The 16,596-nt window shown below is 39.8% G+C and overlaps 1 protein-coding gene across 1 annotated transcript in view; it reads left to right on the top strand.

Annotated features, from left to right (window-relative positions):
* The first annotated feature begins 238 nt into the window (after positions 1-238).
* Positions 239-16,596, top strand: part of srpx (sushi-repeat containing protein X-linked) — a 22,089-nt gene continuing 5,731 nt past the window's right edge. The window contains exons 1-8 of the mRNA XM_035677062.1: positions 239-408; positions 7,337-7,393; positions 9,713-9,901; positions 10,676-10,852; positions 12,174-12,300; positions 12,443-12,564; positions 14,024-14,203; positions 15,110-15,277. Of these exons, the coding sequence (XP_035532955.1) occupies positions 282-408; positions 7,337-7,393; positions 9,713-9,901; positions 10,676-10,852; positions 12,174-12,300; positions 12,443-12,564; positions 14,024-14,203; positions 15,110-15,277 (1,147 nt within the window). The 5' untranslated portion in view covers positions 239-281. The remainder of the gene's footprint in view (positions 409-7,336; positions 7,394-9,712; positions 9,902-10,675; positions 10,853-12,173; positions 12,301-12,442; positions 12,565-14,023; positions 14,204-15,109; positions 15,278-16,596) is intronic.

Raw genomic sequence — 16,596 nt, 5'->3', positions numbered from 1 at the left:
ACAGCTAATGTTTGTGCATTTTATGGATGAAAAGTAAAGTCCAAGAGCCTCAAAACGGTACTAATGTAACTGAGTTATTGAGTATTGAGGTCAGGGAGCACTGAGTTGATCTCTGTTGCTTCAGTCTCTTGTGGGGACAGTGGAGTACATGTCACAGTTGACCCACAGGGGTTGGCACAGCCTCCGTGTATGTGCCACATGCCGGTGGCCAACAGGCCTGACTGTATTAGGAGAATCCTCCCTTGTTTCTGGAGCAAGAGGCGGGCCTTTGGAAAGCTGGAATGCGCTGGAAGTTTTCCTGCAAGCTCCCCTTCACATGTGGAAGAGCGTCCGTCCCGCGCCTCAATATGGACATGTGGCCGCTGGTGCTCCTGTTCGTCCAGCTCTTCTTCTGCTCCGGATATGAAGGTAAGGACTGACAGTGACTCTCATTCACCTCTTTGGACAGTGTTAACCCCCGCTGGGGCCAGGAGGACTAAATAATCGATCATCTTCTCTTCAGGCTGGTGAAAGCAGTGTGGGATGTGACTGGTTTTGAGGCTGGATTTGAGATTAAACGCTCTGTGTTGGGAGAAAGTTTTTTTTTCTGTGTGTGTGAATCACTTTTTGTGCATGCTGCATTTGAGGCTGCTGGTTTATGGTGAACCGCGTTAGTGTTTACGTGGAGGGGGTGGAAAGCGGGGGGAGTGCAGTGTGCATCTGGGGGACGTTTCCCTGCACAGAGCACACACTGTGGCACTAATGAAAGCCTCTGCAACTACAGTGTAAGTTTAATTCTCTTTGCCTCTTTTAATGCTTCCACCAAGAGCGACCTGTTCTTCAACTCTTTGAATTAAACTGCTGCAAACGACTTTCACATCTTGTGCTGGTCTGTATTTACAGTACTTTACTGATGAGTTTCTGTCCTGGTGTTGAGTGAAAACAGAAGGACTCTCTCTCTTTCTCTCTCACACACACTGAAGTAGAGCTACAGCCTTTAGATTATGAGTAGACGGACTGAAAATGAATCTGCAACTTAATATTATATGATATATATTATTTTGATAATCGATTTATGGTCTAAGTTATTTTTTCAAGCAAAAATCTCAAACAATCTTTGCTTCCAGCTTCTCTAATGTGAGAATGTGCTATTTTTGCTTAGTTTCACATCATTATGAATGAAGTATCTTTGGGTTTTAGACTGTTTAACAACAGTTTTGCATGTTTTATAGATGAAACAATTGATCAATGATGAAAATAAGTTAGTTGCAGCTCTACTGAACTGAAGTAGAGCATCCGACATAAGAAAACATACAGACTCTCCAGATAGATGGAGCCAGACAGAGCAGGGCCTGTAGCCTGCAGTAAGGAACTGAAATGAGCTCAAGTCTGGATGGAGTACTCAGTGGTTGTGTGTGTGTGTGTGTGTGTGTGTAGTCACAGTGGCTATGTGCCTGTAGATGGTTTGAGAGTGGCTCACCACTGCTGTATGATCATACAGGCTGAAACATGAACGCAAGCTGCAGAGCAGATTTACACTGACAGACTAAAAACTGCCTGTCGAGCTGACAGTGAGGTCTCTGCTCTGTACTTATGTGTGTGTATGTGTGTGTGTGTGTTTATGAGGAGTTTATTTTACAGGGGTGTGTTTATGTTTGTTCTGCTGGTCAATTAGCCCATTTATTAGTCGAGGGTGCATGCCTCAACATTTCGTGGCAGTGCAACCAGAATGAAAAGCTTTGAGATATGGAGTCTTTTAAATAAACCTTTTAAACAGTGAACATCTTTAAGGAATCTGTTCTGCATCACTTCTCACAGTTAAACCCTTTGCAGGAAGTCTTCGTAAAAGTCTGATCATAGTTTCCATGATGAGTCTTGTGCTGATGTGAGTCTGGGGCAGATACATCCTCCACACACAGGGAGTAACTGGGGAAAATGCACCATCACTCCAATAAGTGTACAGCTGTGTCTCTGCCAGAAAAGGAGCAACAAGGTAAATCCTAAAGAATTACTAAGGAGAACCTAAGGAACTAACAGTTCATCAATGAATCGCTGAGAAGTAGTTGCTGTTCTGAAGTGTTACTTCTAAAAAAATGGTGTAAATGAGCTCAGCTTGCACATTACACAATTCATAAGATCCATAATTAATACAAAAATATTGATTAGTACAGCTTTAAGAACCCACAAACAAATGCTGTATCAATAACACAGTGAGCAATGACGTGTTTCTAACTGTGAATCAGCATACTGAACACTTTCTAAAAGAATCATTAACAATTAACTCTGCTGCTAACAACTATTATTAATTTTTAAGTCTCTCATGTATTGTTCTTCATTGCAAGTGACAAGTAGCTACTGAGCCTTTATTGGAAATACACCACTAGTTAATGAATCACACAAACCAGAGACTTGTTAAAACACATTTACAAATCAATGTTAATAATTGAGCAGCCATTGTGATTTACGTAGTTAATTAATATCTGTATTAAATGCAAACAATGGGAACTCTGGCTCGTGTTTTGGTTCTGCACCAGACTCTACAAGAGTCTTTAATTGCTACTCAGATGTTAATGGACACTAAGGCTGCACAATTAGTCAAAATATTATTAAAATTGCAATACGGCCAAATTCAATATCCAAAGCGCAGAACCAGCCAATGTTTTGATTAAGGTAAAATGTGACAAATAGAATTTTAATGAAGTACTGTAGTGCTGCAGAGATGTCCTGGTCTACAAACCTCTCCAGATGTAAGAAAACATGTTTGTTTTTATTCTTAGTTCAACATTTGTCTTTTATGTACTTGTGCACCAATTGTTATTTCTTGACTTTTTTTGAAGGGAGGGTTGGGATGAGGTAGGTTATGTTCCTGTTTTCTGGAAATGGATATTGTAAAATAAAACATATTGTACTAGATTTAAGGTTAATACTTAAATAATTACCACAGTAAACATATAATCATAATATATGTTTATAATACTATATATTAGTAGTAATGGGTTCATACCTGGCTGTAAAGTGTTAATAGATAAAAACAGCAGCAGCATTTTGTTCCTCAGGGTCAGACACTGCTGATGTGATTAAGAAACCAGCAGCAGACGTGTTGGTATACAGTTTAAATGGGACGGAAATCATTAGTGCTCCAAGAGGACTTATGTAACTCCGTAATCATGGCATGTTGAATTGAGCGATAAAGAAATGACATCCCATTTTATTTTCTGCTCTCTTCTATTCTGTTAGCCTGTAGCAATACTTCAACATTTACAGGGACTGAGCATCCATATAATGATTGAGTTTGTATTACAGGCCCGCAGAGAAAAGCTAATTGGAATATCAGGCTCTGAAAATTGAAGCTCATACACTCCCAGAGGTTTGTGAGGAAGACAAGCTTTTACACTTCTTGCACTGTTAACACTTTGACATCTTTCTTGCTCCTTTGAAGTCGCAGAGATAAACAGGAATATGATGCTGGCTTCATCTTGTTGACATATTTATTAGTTAAGAATACAGACGAGTCCCACATCACATATTCTCTGCTTTGGATTTGTTTGAAGCTGGAAAGCTTTTATAAACAAGGACAATCCAGGGCAAAGCAAACAGCAGTGCCAGCAGATTGAGGCCTGCACCAGTCCTACCTACGCCACCTATCGGAAAGAAGGGTTTAGATATGCAGTTTAAGCATGGTATCAAAAGTGGATATAGTTATGTCATTCATTGCATAGACCAAAGAAGATTTTTATTTCTGGTTGGCCAACAGTGACTAACATGTGTACAGCAAATGCATGTTAGTGTCTCTTTCTCTCACCCTGCAGGCTATTTTTTCACAGGGATGACTTCACACACCACAAAAGGCTTGTCCAGGCTCTGCAAAATGTTAAGAGTTTTATTTAATTAAGCACATTTTCTGCTCAATATAGGGAGGTCTACAGAGTTCACACACTGCCCAGAGCATCCTCGTATGCCCTCTGTCCGGGTTGTTTTGGAGGAGGTCGTGGCTGAAAAATAGGAATGCAAAAAGAAATCGAGACAATTAACAATAAACTGACTGAAGCTTCGGTTCTGTCTCGCATGTTATTGTTTACATATTTCTTGTTTATTAGTTAAAACGACAGAATATTTCTACATTAACATCATGGGGAAACCCAAGTAATTGATGTTTATCAAAGACAAAATTATAGCAGTTGATCCATGAGGTTGCAATCGCAATTCAATTTTTAATGAATAATACAAAAAGTGGCTTAAAACAGCCATTCTTTAAAGGAAAAGCTGCCGTGAAATCAGGCTGCAACAAAGAAAAAACAGCCACTAGTTGAATTGTCTGTGAAGATTCTCAGTCGTCCAGGTTGCAGTATATCTACAGTAGAAGACAAAGGCAACTGGACTGCAACAGAAGTTTGGGGAGGGGGCTTTTATTGCCTTTAGGACAGCTGAAGAGTGACAGGAAAGGGGGAGAAAGAGAGATAGAGAGGGGGGATGAAACATAGCAAAGGGCCACAGGTGAACCCATGGCCGCTGCAGCAGGGACTTAACCCTGGTACATGGAGCACCAGTTCTACCAGGTGAGTTACCAGGACTTTATATCTGATCTAATGTTTCTGCTTTTGAAACAATATGGACCATATGCTGGATAGAAATCTTACCACTGTCCTTTAACTACATGAGGTGTCTCTAGAGTTAATTTTCCTTCTGTATGTCGCTTTATTTTGGTCCTTATAAATGTTGGTTTGGTTGTTAAGTGTTGTGGATGTGGATATGAATCTGTCAGGTTACACAATCTGGTTACATTAAATTGTTATTACAGTTATGTTTCTTTTTCTTGGCTTGTTAAAAATTATATGTGGAATCTGTGACAGTTATGTGGGTGTTATTCTTGTTTTCCAACAATATAAGTGGACAGGTGGCATTAAAAAGTAAAGGTTTTAACAAAAAATCACACTCACAAAGAAAACAGCAGCTTTAAAAGAACGAAACTGCTGCTGTAACACCCATTGCCTGCAGGTGGCGCTAGTATTCAAAACTATAGCAGCTTTTACTTTTTTCCTGTAGGAGGTAACTACATTTGTAAGTGTTAATACTGCTGTTACTGTTTCCTATAGTGGTGCAGATTGGCATGTATGCAATGACCCTTGTGGTAAGTCTGCAGCCTGCTAAACGTGAACGAGTGAGTTTGTGAGCGAGTTAACTTAAAATCCTTTTTCAGGTTGATTTAGGTGACACCCGTGGTTTACAGCAAACACTCCTTGAGTGGCAGAAGAGCAGCTGTTTACATGTATCTGTTTACATTGCAGCCAAACAAACTCAATGTTTTAATAAAGACATCTGCCCTTATTTCATCATAACATCAGCAACCACGATCTGATTTCATGCTGCACACAGCGGGAGTAGTTTTCCACCCAAACAGCAGGACACAGTGAAGTTGTGTCTTTGCTAAGGAGTTGTAGGTGTTTAGGTTGTCGCTTCTGCCTGCTTCTTGCTCCCTTACTCCCATACAAATTTTTAAAATGATCCACAGAAGAAATAATAGACACATTTTTGATGTACGATTGCAGTTGGGGTTAACCGCAGTGATAAATACGTTGTGTGTCCTGTGACTGCTTCACAATAAAAGTCAGCCTGTGTTTTGCCAGTTTAATGCTTTTAATATGAAGCAGCTAGAGATCAAATATTTGCTTTGAATTATTAGTAACTTAATACAGCTCTGACACTGTTAAGAGAGTGAAAAGTAAACACTGTGGCTGTACAAAAATATTTGGATGCATCGTTTCCTGTCAGTCTCTCTTACATGTGAAGGCAACTTGAATCAAGAGCAGGATGGTGGACTTAACTTCTGTATAGAGACTGGGGTGGGAAAGACTTTATTGAGACCAGTACCATTATTTATTCTGGTTATTGGTCATTTGGTCTGGTTATTCTTTGTCAATTCACTTATTGATTCCTGATCAATTTTCTGTGTGGGGAAAAAAGCCCTGCACAGGTTTTTAGCGTCAATGCAACTGTTTGAACACAGTGTAGACAGTTTTCTTCAATGCTCAGCTGTCAGAAAAAGATGATTTTAACTTTAAAACTTTCTTGAGTTGGTGATTTGTATCTGAAGAAGAGAGAGCAAGTAAATCTTTGTTTGTGGTAACACCTGACAGCCGATTTAAAAAAGCTACCATTTGCTGTGGTGTAAATTTTTGTATCCTGTTTGCCTGGAATGGCTGCAAGTTGTTACAGAACTGATCATTTTTCTGCCGCATTTGACTCTAACTAATGTTCATTTTTAAGGGCAGACACACACACACACCTGTAATTAGTTTTCCATACCTTTCTCTGCCTGTCTCCTTCCCCCCATTAAGAAGCAGACACTGAAGTTTTCCCATTAGACAGCTAAATCTGACTCACCCAGTATGTGGGTTTGCTCTGTACAATCCATGCGGTGTGATCTGACTGCTAAAACCTCAGAGCTTGTTGTGTGTGAGTGTATGTGTGTGTATTAGATGGCCTGTGGCATTTTGATCCAGACAGCTTTTATTAAACTGACAGAAAAGCCATGATGAGAAATTGGAGGGGGGGGGGCAGGACGTGAGATGTGCTCATAGTATCGGGTTCAATGACCAACATGCGGCTGATATATGAAGCTGTAGGAGGGAGAAACACTCATTCACTTGTGGATCCTGAACAGAGGACACATTCACACCGGGGTTCATAACATCCCAGAGCCAAGGTTGAACACCCCTCCCCCTGCTTTAACCCCTTCCTCACCTCTTTCCTCTCTTTTTCTGTAAGGCGCCCTGACTTGCTCCCCCCATCCCTTCATCCTCTTTCCTAAAATAATCCTCCTTGCTCATCACAATTCTCCTCACATTGGTGTCACCCAACTGTGTCCTCCACCAGCTCTGCAACCGCCACCTCTGAGAAAATATATAAGTTCTTTTTGGATGCTCTGATTGATGTGTTCACTGTTAATGTTGACTTAAAATGGTAAGTATGATCTATAGGAGCTCTTTTGGAACAAAAAGTTTCAAAATAGTTTCACTCCTTCCATTTCTACCAAACGCAGTAGAGAGCCACAACAAATAAAAAACCTCCACTGGATTGAGCAGAATGAATCTTTGTGTTAAACAGATTCATTTTTCCAACCCAGCTGGAAAAGAGGATCTTTTGAGACTTATTCCTTGTGCATGTGGTCTGTCCAAAAGATCCTTATCCCCCCAGAGTCTGGTTCAAATGAAAAGTTAAGCAATATGTTCGAGCCTGTTCTTGGTGCTGTGTTTTGCAGAGGTCAGCCCAGGACAATGCTTCCAAACATTGCCTAACATCTTGGATGCAGCTCTTTTCGTGGTATTAGTTGCTTTTTCTTCTTTTCTTTCATCCTCAGGGTCAGGACAGTATGCCTACGGAGACGACGAGGACTGGCATTCTCGTAGATATAAAGGTGATTACATGCTCAGTTTGACACCGCCAGTACATGCACACACGGAACACTGAGTGACTCACATTTTAATTTAGGGAGGGATTCATTACGTCAAGATCAAATCTTTGAGCATTTATGAAGTTCCTCCAGTCTTAAAGACACAGTGAAGGTGTCATTATCTAAACAGCTGCAAGAGACAACCTGGGAATGAGAACAGGCTTTCACACGTGTAGGAGTGGTGGTCTATGGTGGCCGCGAAACTCACTACAGCTCATTCTACGGTAACAAAAACACAAAAATTCAGTTTCTGCCAATAGATCCTCCTAAATGTTACACATGGCCCTTTGAATAAAATATGATACAGAGCTCAGGGCCAACGTTGATCAGAAACAGGAGGGTGCCGGAGAAATAAATAAATTAAAGCAAAATGTAAACAAAACAAAATGTGTCCGCTTCACTTTCAAACACGACCTATGAACTCTGTTATCCGCTACAGGCGTGCTAGCTACTACGACCCGCTAGCTAGTTGCTTCAAATAATATTTAATTGGCTTCATTTGTATGCCTCTGAGCATATAAATAAGTAATTAACATATTTTAATGTTTACTATTACTACTCTAAAATTAGTATATAATACTCGTATTAAGGACGTGTGTGTATCTCTGACCTAAGATATGTTAGCTGCTATGACACACGATCAAGTGTGTAGCTAGTTGCACCAAATCCAATTTGATTAATTTATGTACACCAAGTTCAAGATGTTTCAAAATTATTTCAGTATTTTACAATAAAATAATAAGATAAGAGCGGGATTTTGGTTAATACCTTAAAGTTTTGACTTTCATTTGGAATATAACAAAATATATCTGGACAGCTAATACAGGGTGACAGGATTACAATTAGAAACATTTATTTTTGTATTTCACTGAGTCTCTAAAGATTCAGTGAATAATTCAATGTCAGTCAGTTCAGCCAGTTTTGTGAACTGACTTAGTTACGTCAAAGTAGCTTCCAGCTTTAAATTCGGGGTCAGTTAGATGCGGAACATTATCGTCCAGGCCAAACCAAACTCTCCCCTTGTGTAAAAGCTCAAATGTAGTATTATTTTCTCTTACTCAGTGGTTGTGGAGACTTTGCCAACACACACACACACACACACACACGCTCAGAGCGAGTGAGGGAGGATTGCTGTGTAATGAATACTCATTTTAATTCCAACTGGAAATTAGCCTAAACTAGTGTGTATTCTCCTCTCCAAGTGTGTGCTTGGATGTGTGTGTGTTGGTGCACAGGGCTGAGTGTTTGACTTGAGCCAGCAGGAAATAAAATGCAGATTTTGATTTCCCTGTAATGGAATAAAAACCTTGCGGCCCCTCAAACTTGGCATCAAACAAGGAATTTTTTTTTATCGCTCAATTCAACATGCCATTTTTTTTAAGTTTTTAGAGATGGGTAGAGGTATCCGCCATGGGAGGAGAAAAGCTGAAAACAAATGCAGTTGTCTGATCTTAAAGGAACAGTTTGACATTTTGGGAAATGCGCTTGTTCGCTTTCTTGATGAGAATTAGACGATCAATAACACTCTCATATCTGTACAATCAAATATATAGAGTCAGGAGCCGGTTATCTTAGCTTATTAGCTTAGCATACACTGAAAACAAGGGAAACAGCTAGCTTGGCTCTCCATCAACCAACACCTCTAAGGCCAATAAAGATGACTATTCAATTATTATATCCTGTAAGCTAAGCTAAGCTGCTGTTAGCTGTAGCATCACATTTACCATACGGACAAGTAATTAGTATTAATATTCTCATCTGACTGTCCCTTTAATGGTGTCGTTATTGTTCTGGGGAGTAATATGTCTGTCATCAGTCTAATAGATGTCATGTAAGGGATCGACTAATTCTTGGAGCGACAACGCAACAAAAAGCTGATACTTAAAGTCAGCACGTGCTAATAAAGAGCGGCACTCTCATCACAGACCTTTATCTGTCACACTATCACACACATTCAGAAAGCTAAGAGCTCTCTACACATCATTATCTGTCTTTTGCTCAAGTGAGACTATCTGCTTTGCCTCATGAGACACTGTTGGATTATGGGAAGACGCAGATAAGGTAATGAGAAATCCACCGCATCTGTCTGAACTCAGATGATGGGTGGGTTTTTACACAAAGTCTTTCTCAGCTTCAACAGTCTTCAGGTAAGTGCTTATTATTGAATACCGATATTAACAACAGTCTCTCCCTCTCCAAAAGCTGTACCGTATAAAAAAACAGAGAATTGCCTTGATGCACTGAAGAAAAGGTCAGCGCAGCTATCTTTTGCTCCATTTGTAGGGACACCGTGGTGTGCGCCCATTAAGGTGAAACATGGTGACGTAAGCTGTCGCACACCCAGAGGAGAGCACTACAGGAACGTGATGGGGACACGCTGCAAAATCCGCTGCAAGCAGGGATACGAGGCCCAGAGCTCGGAGGTGGTGTGTATGGCCAGCAAACACTGGTCCTCTAACTACGCCTGCAGAGGTAGGAACTGACCTCCATCTGAACACGCACACACATCCACGCATGCACCTACATACTATGCCTCGTGTGGATTCCTGATTACAGTTCTTACATTTTTGAGCAAGTTCATTCTTGGCCCAGGAAATAACAGGTTCACTTGAATGACTTTGAACCACATCTTCAATCGGGGGAGAGAGTTTGGATATTCTCCAGAGGAACCGTTTTAATTAATTAAAATTGCCTGTAGCTGATGTTTAGGATTTAAAAATGAGTTCATGTTTATGCAACAAATTTGTAAACAATTACATGGATCAATTTCTTCTCCCTATAGTCTATTCTTGGCAGGGTGTGAAATCCCCTCTGAACAGTAATTAAATAAGATACTAATGGAAAATTATTGCCACTAGTACTACTTCTGCTGCTGCTGCTGCTGCTGCTGTTGTTGAGGTTATGCTCTAAAAAGCTAGTTTGTACAATGTCGTTAAAACAAGTGTTTATTTCTGTTTCGAATGGCCGCACTCAAAGATGGGGTGAAAACATGGCTGTTGTAGAGAGGCCATTGTAATTAAAATTACTACCATTACTACTGCTGATATCATCACTGCTTGAATAGGTTCAAGTTCCTAGACAGTTTAGTGTTGATCAATTAGATCAGTGTAATTAAAAACACTGCATTATTTCTAGCATATTAAAGAAGACCAACGGTGAGTGGTTGATATATGAGACCAAGATTGACCAGTAAGTCAAAGAAGGCCTTTCATCAACACTGTTTCATCAACAATGTTTCTCTGGCAGAGATTCGCTGTCCCAAGCTGAACATGCCGGCTAACGGTGGCTACAAGTGTTCGGACGGCTCCTACTTCAACTCTCGCTGTGAGTTTTTCTGCTCCCCTGGATTCAGTCTTAAGGGCCAAAAGACGGCAACCTGCCAGTACAGCAAGGTGTGGAGCGCCGGGGTCCCCACCTGTGTCGGTAAGGCTGCGTGTGTGTTGTTCTTTTATCTCTCACAGAGAACTGGAGCCGGCAGACTATTTATCTGGATTATAAAAACCTATGTAACAGGTAATTTACTTGCTTAAGACATAATGTCAGCTGCAGACTCCTGGAAAAAGGTATACGACGGAAAGTGCTCCTCATAATAGAAGGTTATGTGATTGTTGTTTGGATAAAAAACAGGCCTCATGTAGACATGTACATATACACACACACATACTGTGGTTCGTCTTTGTAGCATCTGAGCCTAAAAATGACTCGACTCTATTTTATCATGAAAAGCTGAGCTATAAAGCCTGCACTTAGTGGATCATATTAATGGCTGAATAGTCTTGCGACCTTGGTGACGGTGAACAAACACAAAGATTTTGTGTGTACAGACGCATTCACAGGCTATCTCGTCCTAACAGTGCTGCTCATAAAGGGACACTGAGTCCCCTACGTCTGTCTGTAAGGACAAATTTAGCCTTTCCTCAGAGTAGTGATTCACCTCACTTTTTCATTCAGCTTAAAAATGTGTCTCTGTCTTGATCATTAGACTCTGAATACTGTGGGAGAATGAAAAGTCCAGGTGTTTTTATTGTAAAATGGTGCTGCAGGAATGTTGTGTGGAGGGAGCTGCTATAAAGACAGAGTGGTTTCTTTCTATTATTAAATATAAAGCTATAATATGTAACCTTTTTCGCAGTAGAAAGTCTAAAAACACTAAACCTATGTTATATATTTTTTGAGTGGTGTACTTCCATTATCCACAATGTTTCTAACAATGTTCAAACCCAAAGAAATCTGTCATTTTATTCAGGTGCATTTCAACAGCTTAATTTCCCCTTTGTGCTTGCATCAGCATTGTGGTTGTCATAAATTGACTTTTTATCCAGTTTTAAGCCATATTTTTATAGCGTTAAAAACAAGTATAAAAGCTACAAAAGAGAGTTATGTTGCAACAAAATGACAATCTGATCTAAGATTTATCTGTGTAATACTTATAATATCAGGAATTTATTTTTTGTTTCTTTTTTTGCCATTTCTTGGATGCTGCCTTTTTCTCTGGGACATTTAGCTTAGCAGTCACAAGCATATTTATTTATTTATTTATCTGTTTCAAGATTCTTGTTAAAATTAGACTATAAAAAGTCAGCTGGTGGTAGCTTAATTTGCACGCTGTCCACAGGTGATCAAACCTGTCATTGACTGGCTAGAAATTAAACGCTGCCTTTATCTTCTTCTGTCTGAAATCATAAGGACCCATTGTTTCATTCTTCATTTCTTCCGTTCTTTGTTTCTTCCTCTCTCTCTGTAGATATGGATTCTCCAAAAATCAAGTGTCCTAATGTGAAGGATAAATGGGCAGAACCAGGAAAACTGACAGCGCGGGTGACCTGGGACACTCCAGAGGGTGTAGACACTGCAGATGGCATCCTCACAGAGTCAGTCTCATCTCCACCACCCTTTTTTAAGCTTTTCTCCCATTTTGTTTCAGTGCACTCAGTCTGTTTTAGCCCTGTAGGTTATCCCACCTGGAGCAGAGAGATCACAGTGAAACATTAAAACACAGTCTGTCTTTTGCAGCGTTATCCTGAAAGGAAAACCTTCAAAATCAGACTTCCCAGAGGGGCTCCATAAGATGTCCTACACTGTGTTTGACCGCGCAGGGAACAAAGGATCCTGCCGCTTTACTGTCAGAGTGCGAGGTGAGAGCTTCTAAAAGCAGAGTAAGACATAGAAGCTTTTTGATAATCTGTGTGCCACAGGATTTTCCGTAAGACTTTCTTTTATGGGTTATATCCAAGAAGTCTCTCCTAATGTGGTACTAATAATAGGAAAAATAGAGACTGTGTTCAATTGTTACACCTCTAATTTATTCTAACCTAGATATCTTTTAGTCTACAGGCAAGAGTACAATTCAACATAAATGGGGTATAACCACTTACTTGGGTTTAAATGGAGCTTTTTGCTCAAGGATACTCCCACAAGTTCCCTAAAATTAGTACCAAATTACATAGTTTTTCTTTTTCTGGAAAGTTACTAGGAGATTCTTTGCAAATTATGGACCAGTAAATTTAAACAGTACCACATTTTCTGGCCTTAACTGATACCTGTAGAAAATTGTTTTGTTGCAAGGAGGTCAGAGGTTCGTCACTTCTCCACAAATGAGCTGGTCCTCCCTCCCTGTCCTGGTGACCTTTATTGACTTGGGAAGTTCAGAGTTTTAAGTTTACAGTACAAGTTGTGACATTAAATAAATACTGCCCAAGAGTGTAGCAAAGTCAATGGAAAATATATCCATATAACTTATATAACTTATATTCTTTGTCAATAACCACCTCTTTGTCAATAATTCCACTCTTTGGTTCATCAGCAGGAGCTTTTTTCATTTGTTCACTTCAAGTATCCACCTATGTGTGGTCATGTGATATTTTCTGAATTTAAAAGTTTACTAGGAAGCAGACCTTGCCGGTCTGTTATGGTGTGTTCGGTGTAGAAATACAACTTTGAGAGGATCCAGCCTGTGAGTTAAGACATGATAATGATAAAGAAGTGTGAGCTTGATTCTTCTAGTTCAAGGCTGGAGATTCAAGTGATGCATTTACTACTCTACTGTCTGCATGGCCAAATTGGTCTTAGATTTATTCAGATTTATATATGAAAGCCCCCTCATTGTTTGCTAAATCTGGTCACATGACCAGAAGATGATTAGCATTCATCTTCTTACACAATCTTTAATTTAAAGTTTCTATTTCATCTGATGAAGATGTACTTTATTTAGAGTCTACAGTCACACCTGTAGTTTGTAGAGCGGTTCTAGAGGTTGTATTCAAGCACAGCAGAACTTTGAGCTACATGCTGATGAAAAGCAGATATAAGGTTTGCTATGTTCACCATATAATTAGTTTAGCATGGTAAAGCTGATTAAAATTGTGTTTTTCAGGTATTTGGTCATAAACCAAATTGGACAAATTTGAATTTTAACCTGATGGTGGTGCAAGTTATAAAGTCAGGAGATCTTCCAACTAGAATCCTTGCCTTTCTTAGAATTTGTATTTGTGTACACACATTGAATGCCAATCTTGCTATTTTTTCTTTCCTTTAGTTCCACCTTTCTGCCTGTTACTGATGTTTTATGTCTAATGTGGCTCTCTTTCTATGTAGTGCGTCGCTGCAGCCCACTATTTCCCCCAGACAACGGTTATATGAAGTGTGACAGTGACGGAGACAACTATGGGGCCACTTGTGAATTCACTTGCACCGGCGGCTACGAGCTGCAGGGCAGCGCTGCCAGAGTGTGTCAGTATGGACTCACCTGGTCTGGCACAGACACAAACTGTGCACGTACGTATTACATGCAGATAAACACACACACTACACAAACAAATATTTTATTTTATTTTGAATTGCTCATAGTAGTTTGCAAAAACAAATACTTAGTTATATATAACACGTAGGATTTAGTGGCATCTAGTGGTAAAGTTGCAGATAGCAACTAACTGAACACTGCTCGCATCTGTATTTGATGACCTGTTCTGGGCTACTGTAGAAACAAAACTAAAAAACAAACTAAAAATAAAAGACTAGACTCGATAATAAGAGTAGATTAAGGTTAGGTTAATATTATAATCTTAATTTTTCAGTTTCATTTTGTTTTGTCTGTAGTTTCAGTAAGGTTTTATAAATCATACACTTCCCTCAGTCTGCTTTCCCATTGTCTTGGTACACGTAGTATTAATTGACTTGGTGTCTGTCCATTCTGGCAACAGTTTCCATGTTTCACGTTCATGTCTGAGCTCTCATTTATTTTAAACTTGCTCAGTGCTGTCTTGTGCCATAGCAGTCTTATGTAAAGTGTGCTTATCTGTGCTGAAGTGGTTCCATGTGAGAAGCTCAGTGGAGGAGAAAATGGGCCTCTCTGCTATCCATCGATTAGAAAAATCAATACTGGACGCCCCTCCATTGAATGTCTGTATCTGTGAGACATGAATAAGTAGCGGATGGGAGGACTGTGTTGCAGCTCTTGTGCAATGGACCATCAGCAATTTATAGTCAATGTTGCATGTTCAGTTCACTGTTAAATACACTGCGATGGTGCACGAGTTTCCTATTTGATTGCGTCTGCTCAACAACCCAAAAGAATCAAGAATCATGAAGCTTCTCACTGTAATATTGTGTTGTATTAAATCTTGCACTCTTGTACGGTGTCATATCTTATATCACTTAATTGCACATTCAATGTCATCACAGCCATGAACATTAACGTGGGAGTGCGTACGGCTGCTGCACTGCTGGACCAGTTCTATGAGAAACGACGGCTCCTCATTATCTCGGCCCCGACGGCTGCCAATCATAATTACCGATTCCAGATGACTAACTTACAGGTGAGGCATGACTCACAGGGAGAACATGAGTTGTGTGTGTGAAGTGAAGGAGTGAAGAAGCGTTAAGAGTCAATACTTCACTTGATTTCCACTGCTGCTCACAGACAGCATCGCATCTTCTTCTCGCTTTGCTGCCTAAGTGGGACAAAGCTGTGAGACAAACAAAAAGGGGGTCCGAGGTGTCCAGATGAACAGAAAACGTTGAGGCGATGAATAAACAATACTGACACTGGCTTTGATAAGGCTATTCTGGAGCTGTATGATTCGCCGGCCTGTCAGGAAACATTAAGTCAGAGTTGTCTTTAAACGCTGGACCTCTCAAAGTGACTGCTTATCAGCTGACAGTGTGGACAACCTGAGTGACCAGCCCTGCTAGTCAGCTAGTTATCAGGAGTTTGTCCTACTCAGAGCTGAATTGATTAGCCGATTAGTCGGTTAGTCAGTCAACAGAAAATTCATTATCAATTATTTGGTAATTGGTTAATTTCAAAGCAAAAATGGCAAAAAATCATTAGTTCCTTCTTCTCTATGTGAAGATTAGCCACAATAGCAATTAGTTTTTTCAAGATACAGTCACATATTTACTGCAAACAGCTTAAAATAATGTTAATGCAGTGGCAGATTTTATTTTCTCTTGCTTTAGTTAGAAACAAAAGTGAAAGAGGATTTCTTTAATACTAAGGATACTCTGGAAACAAATGTCCCCTTTGGGCACAATAAAGTCTATCTATCTATTCCTTGTGTCACAAATCTGCAGTTAAGCGAGCACATACTGTAGCTGTAGTCGTACATCACTGATTCACAACTTGTACCCAAGGGGGTACCTATAGTGTGGAATAGCTCAGCTAATTTGAAAAGATATGATTTGGTATAAATATATATCCACATGCTGTATTTTAGAAGGAAAATAAACACAAGTAGGATCATACATTGCTGTGAGGCTAATCTTTAGTATATTAATGGGTAATTATAATAAGACAATTATATAATGTAATAATAACATCAACACATGAACAATGTCTGGTTAGTCCCCGCCCACATCTAGTATAAGCCCCGCCCACTCCAACAAGTACAGATATTAATACAGATACATATACATATATTTAGTTGGTTGACCAGATACAGATAATAGTGTATTCGCTTGTCCCTAATTAATACCATAATAACCAATAATCTACCAACTACAACAGATGACAGAGAGGACAATTCCCTCTACCAACCTGAGTTAACTGTAACACCTGAGAGCTCAAAGAACTTATACTTGTACGACGTACACGTCTTGAACTCAGCTGTAAGGTGAGCACCGAGAAACTTTCTCCCTTCAGCAGATGAATGTGAAAACAGCCTTTTAGT

The sequence above is a fragment of the Morone saxatilis genome, unplaced genomic scaffold, assembly GCF_004916995.1.
Source record: "Morone saxatilis isolate NCDOM2014 unplaced genomic scaffold, NCSU_SB_2.0 Contig5, whole genome shotgun sequence".
NCBI classification, from domain to species: Eukaryota; Metazoa; Chordata; class Actinopteri; family Moronidae; genus Morone; species Morone saxatilis.
This window is presented reverse-complemented; position numbering and strand designations above follow the sequence as displayed.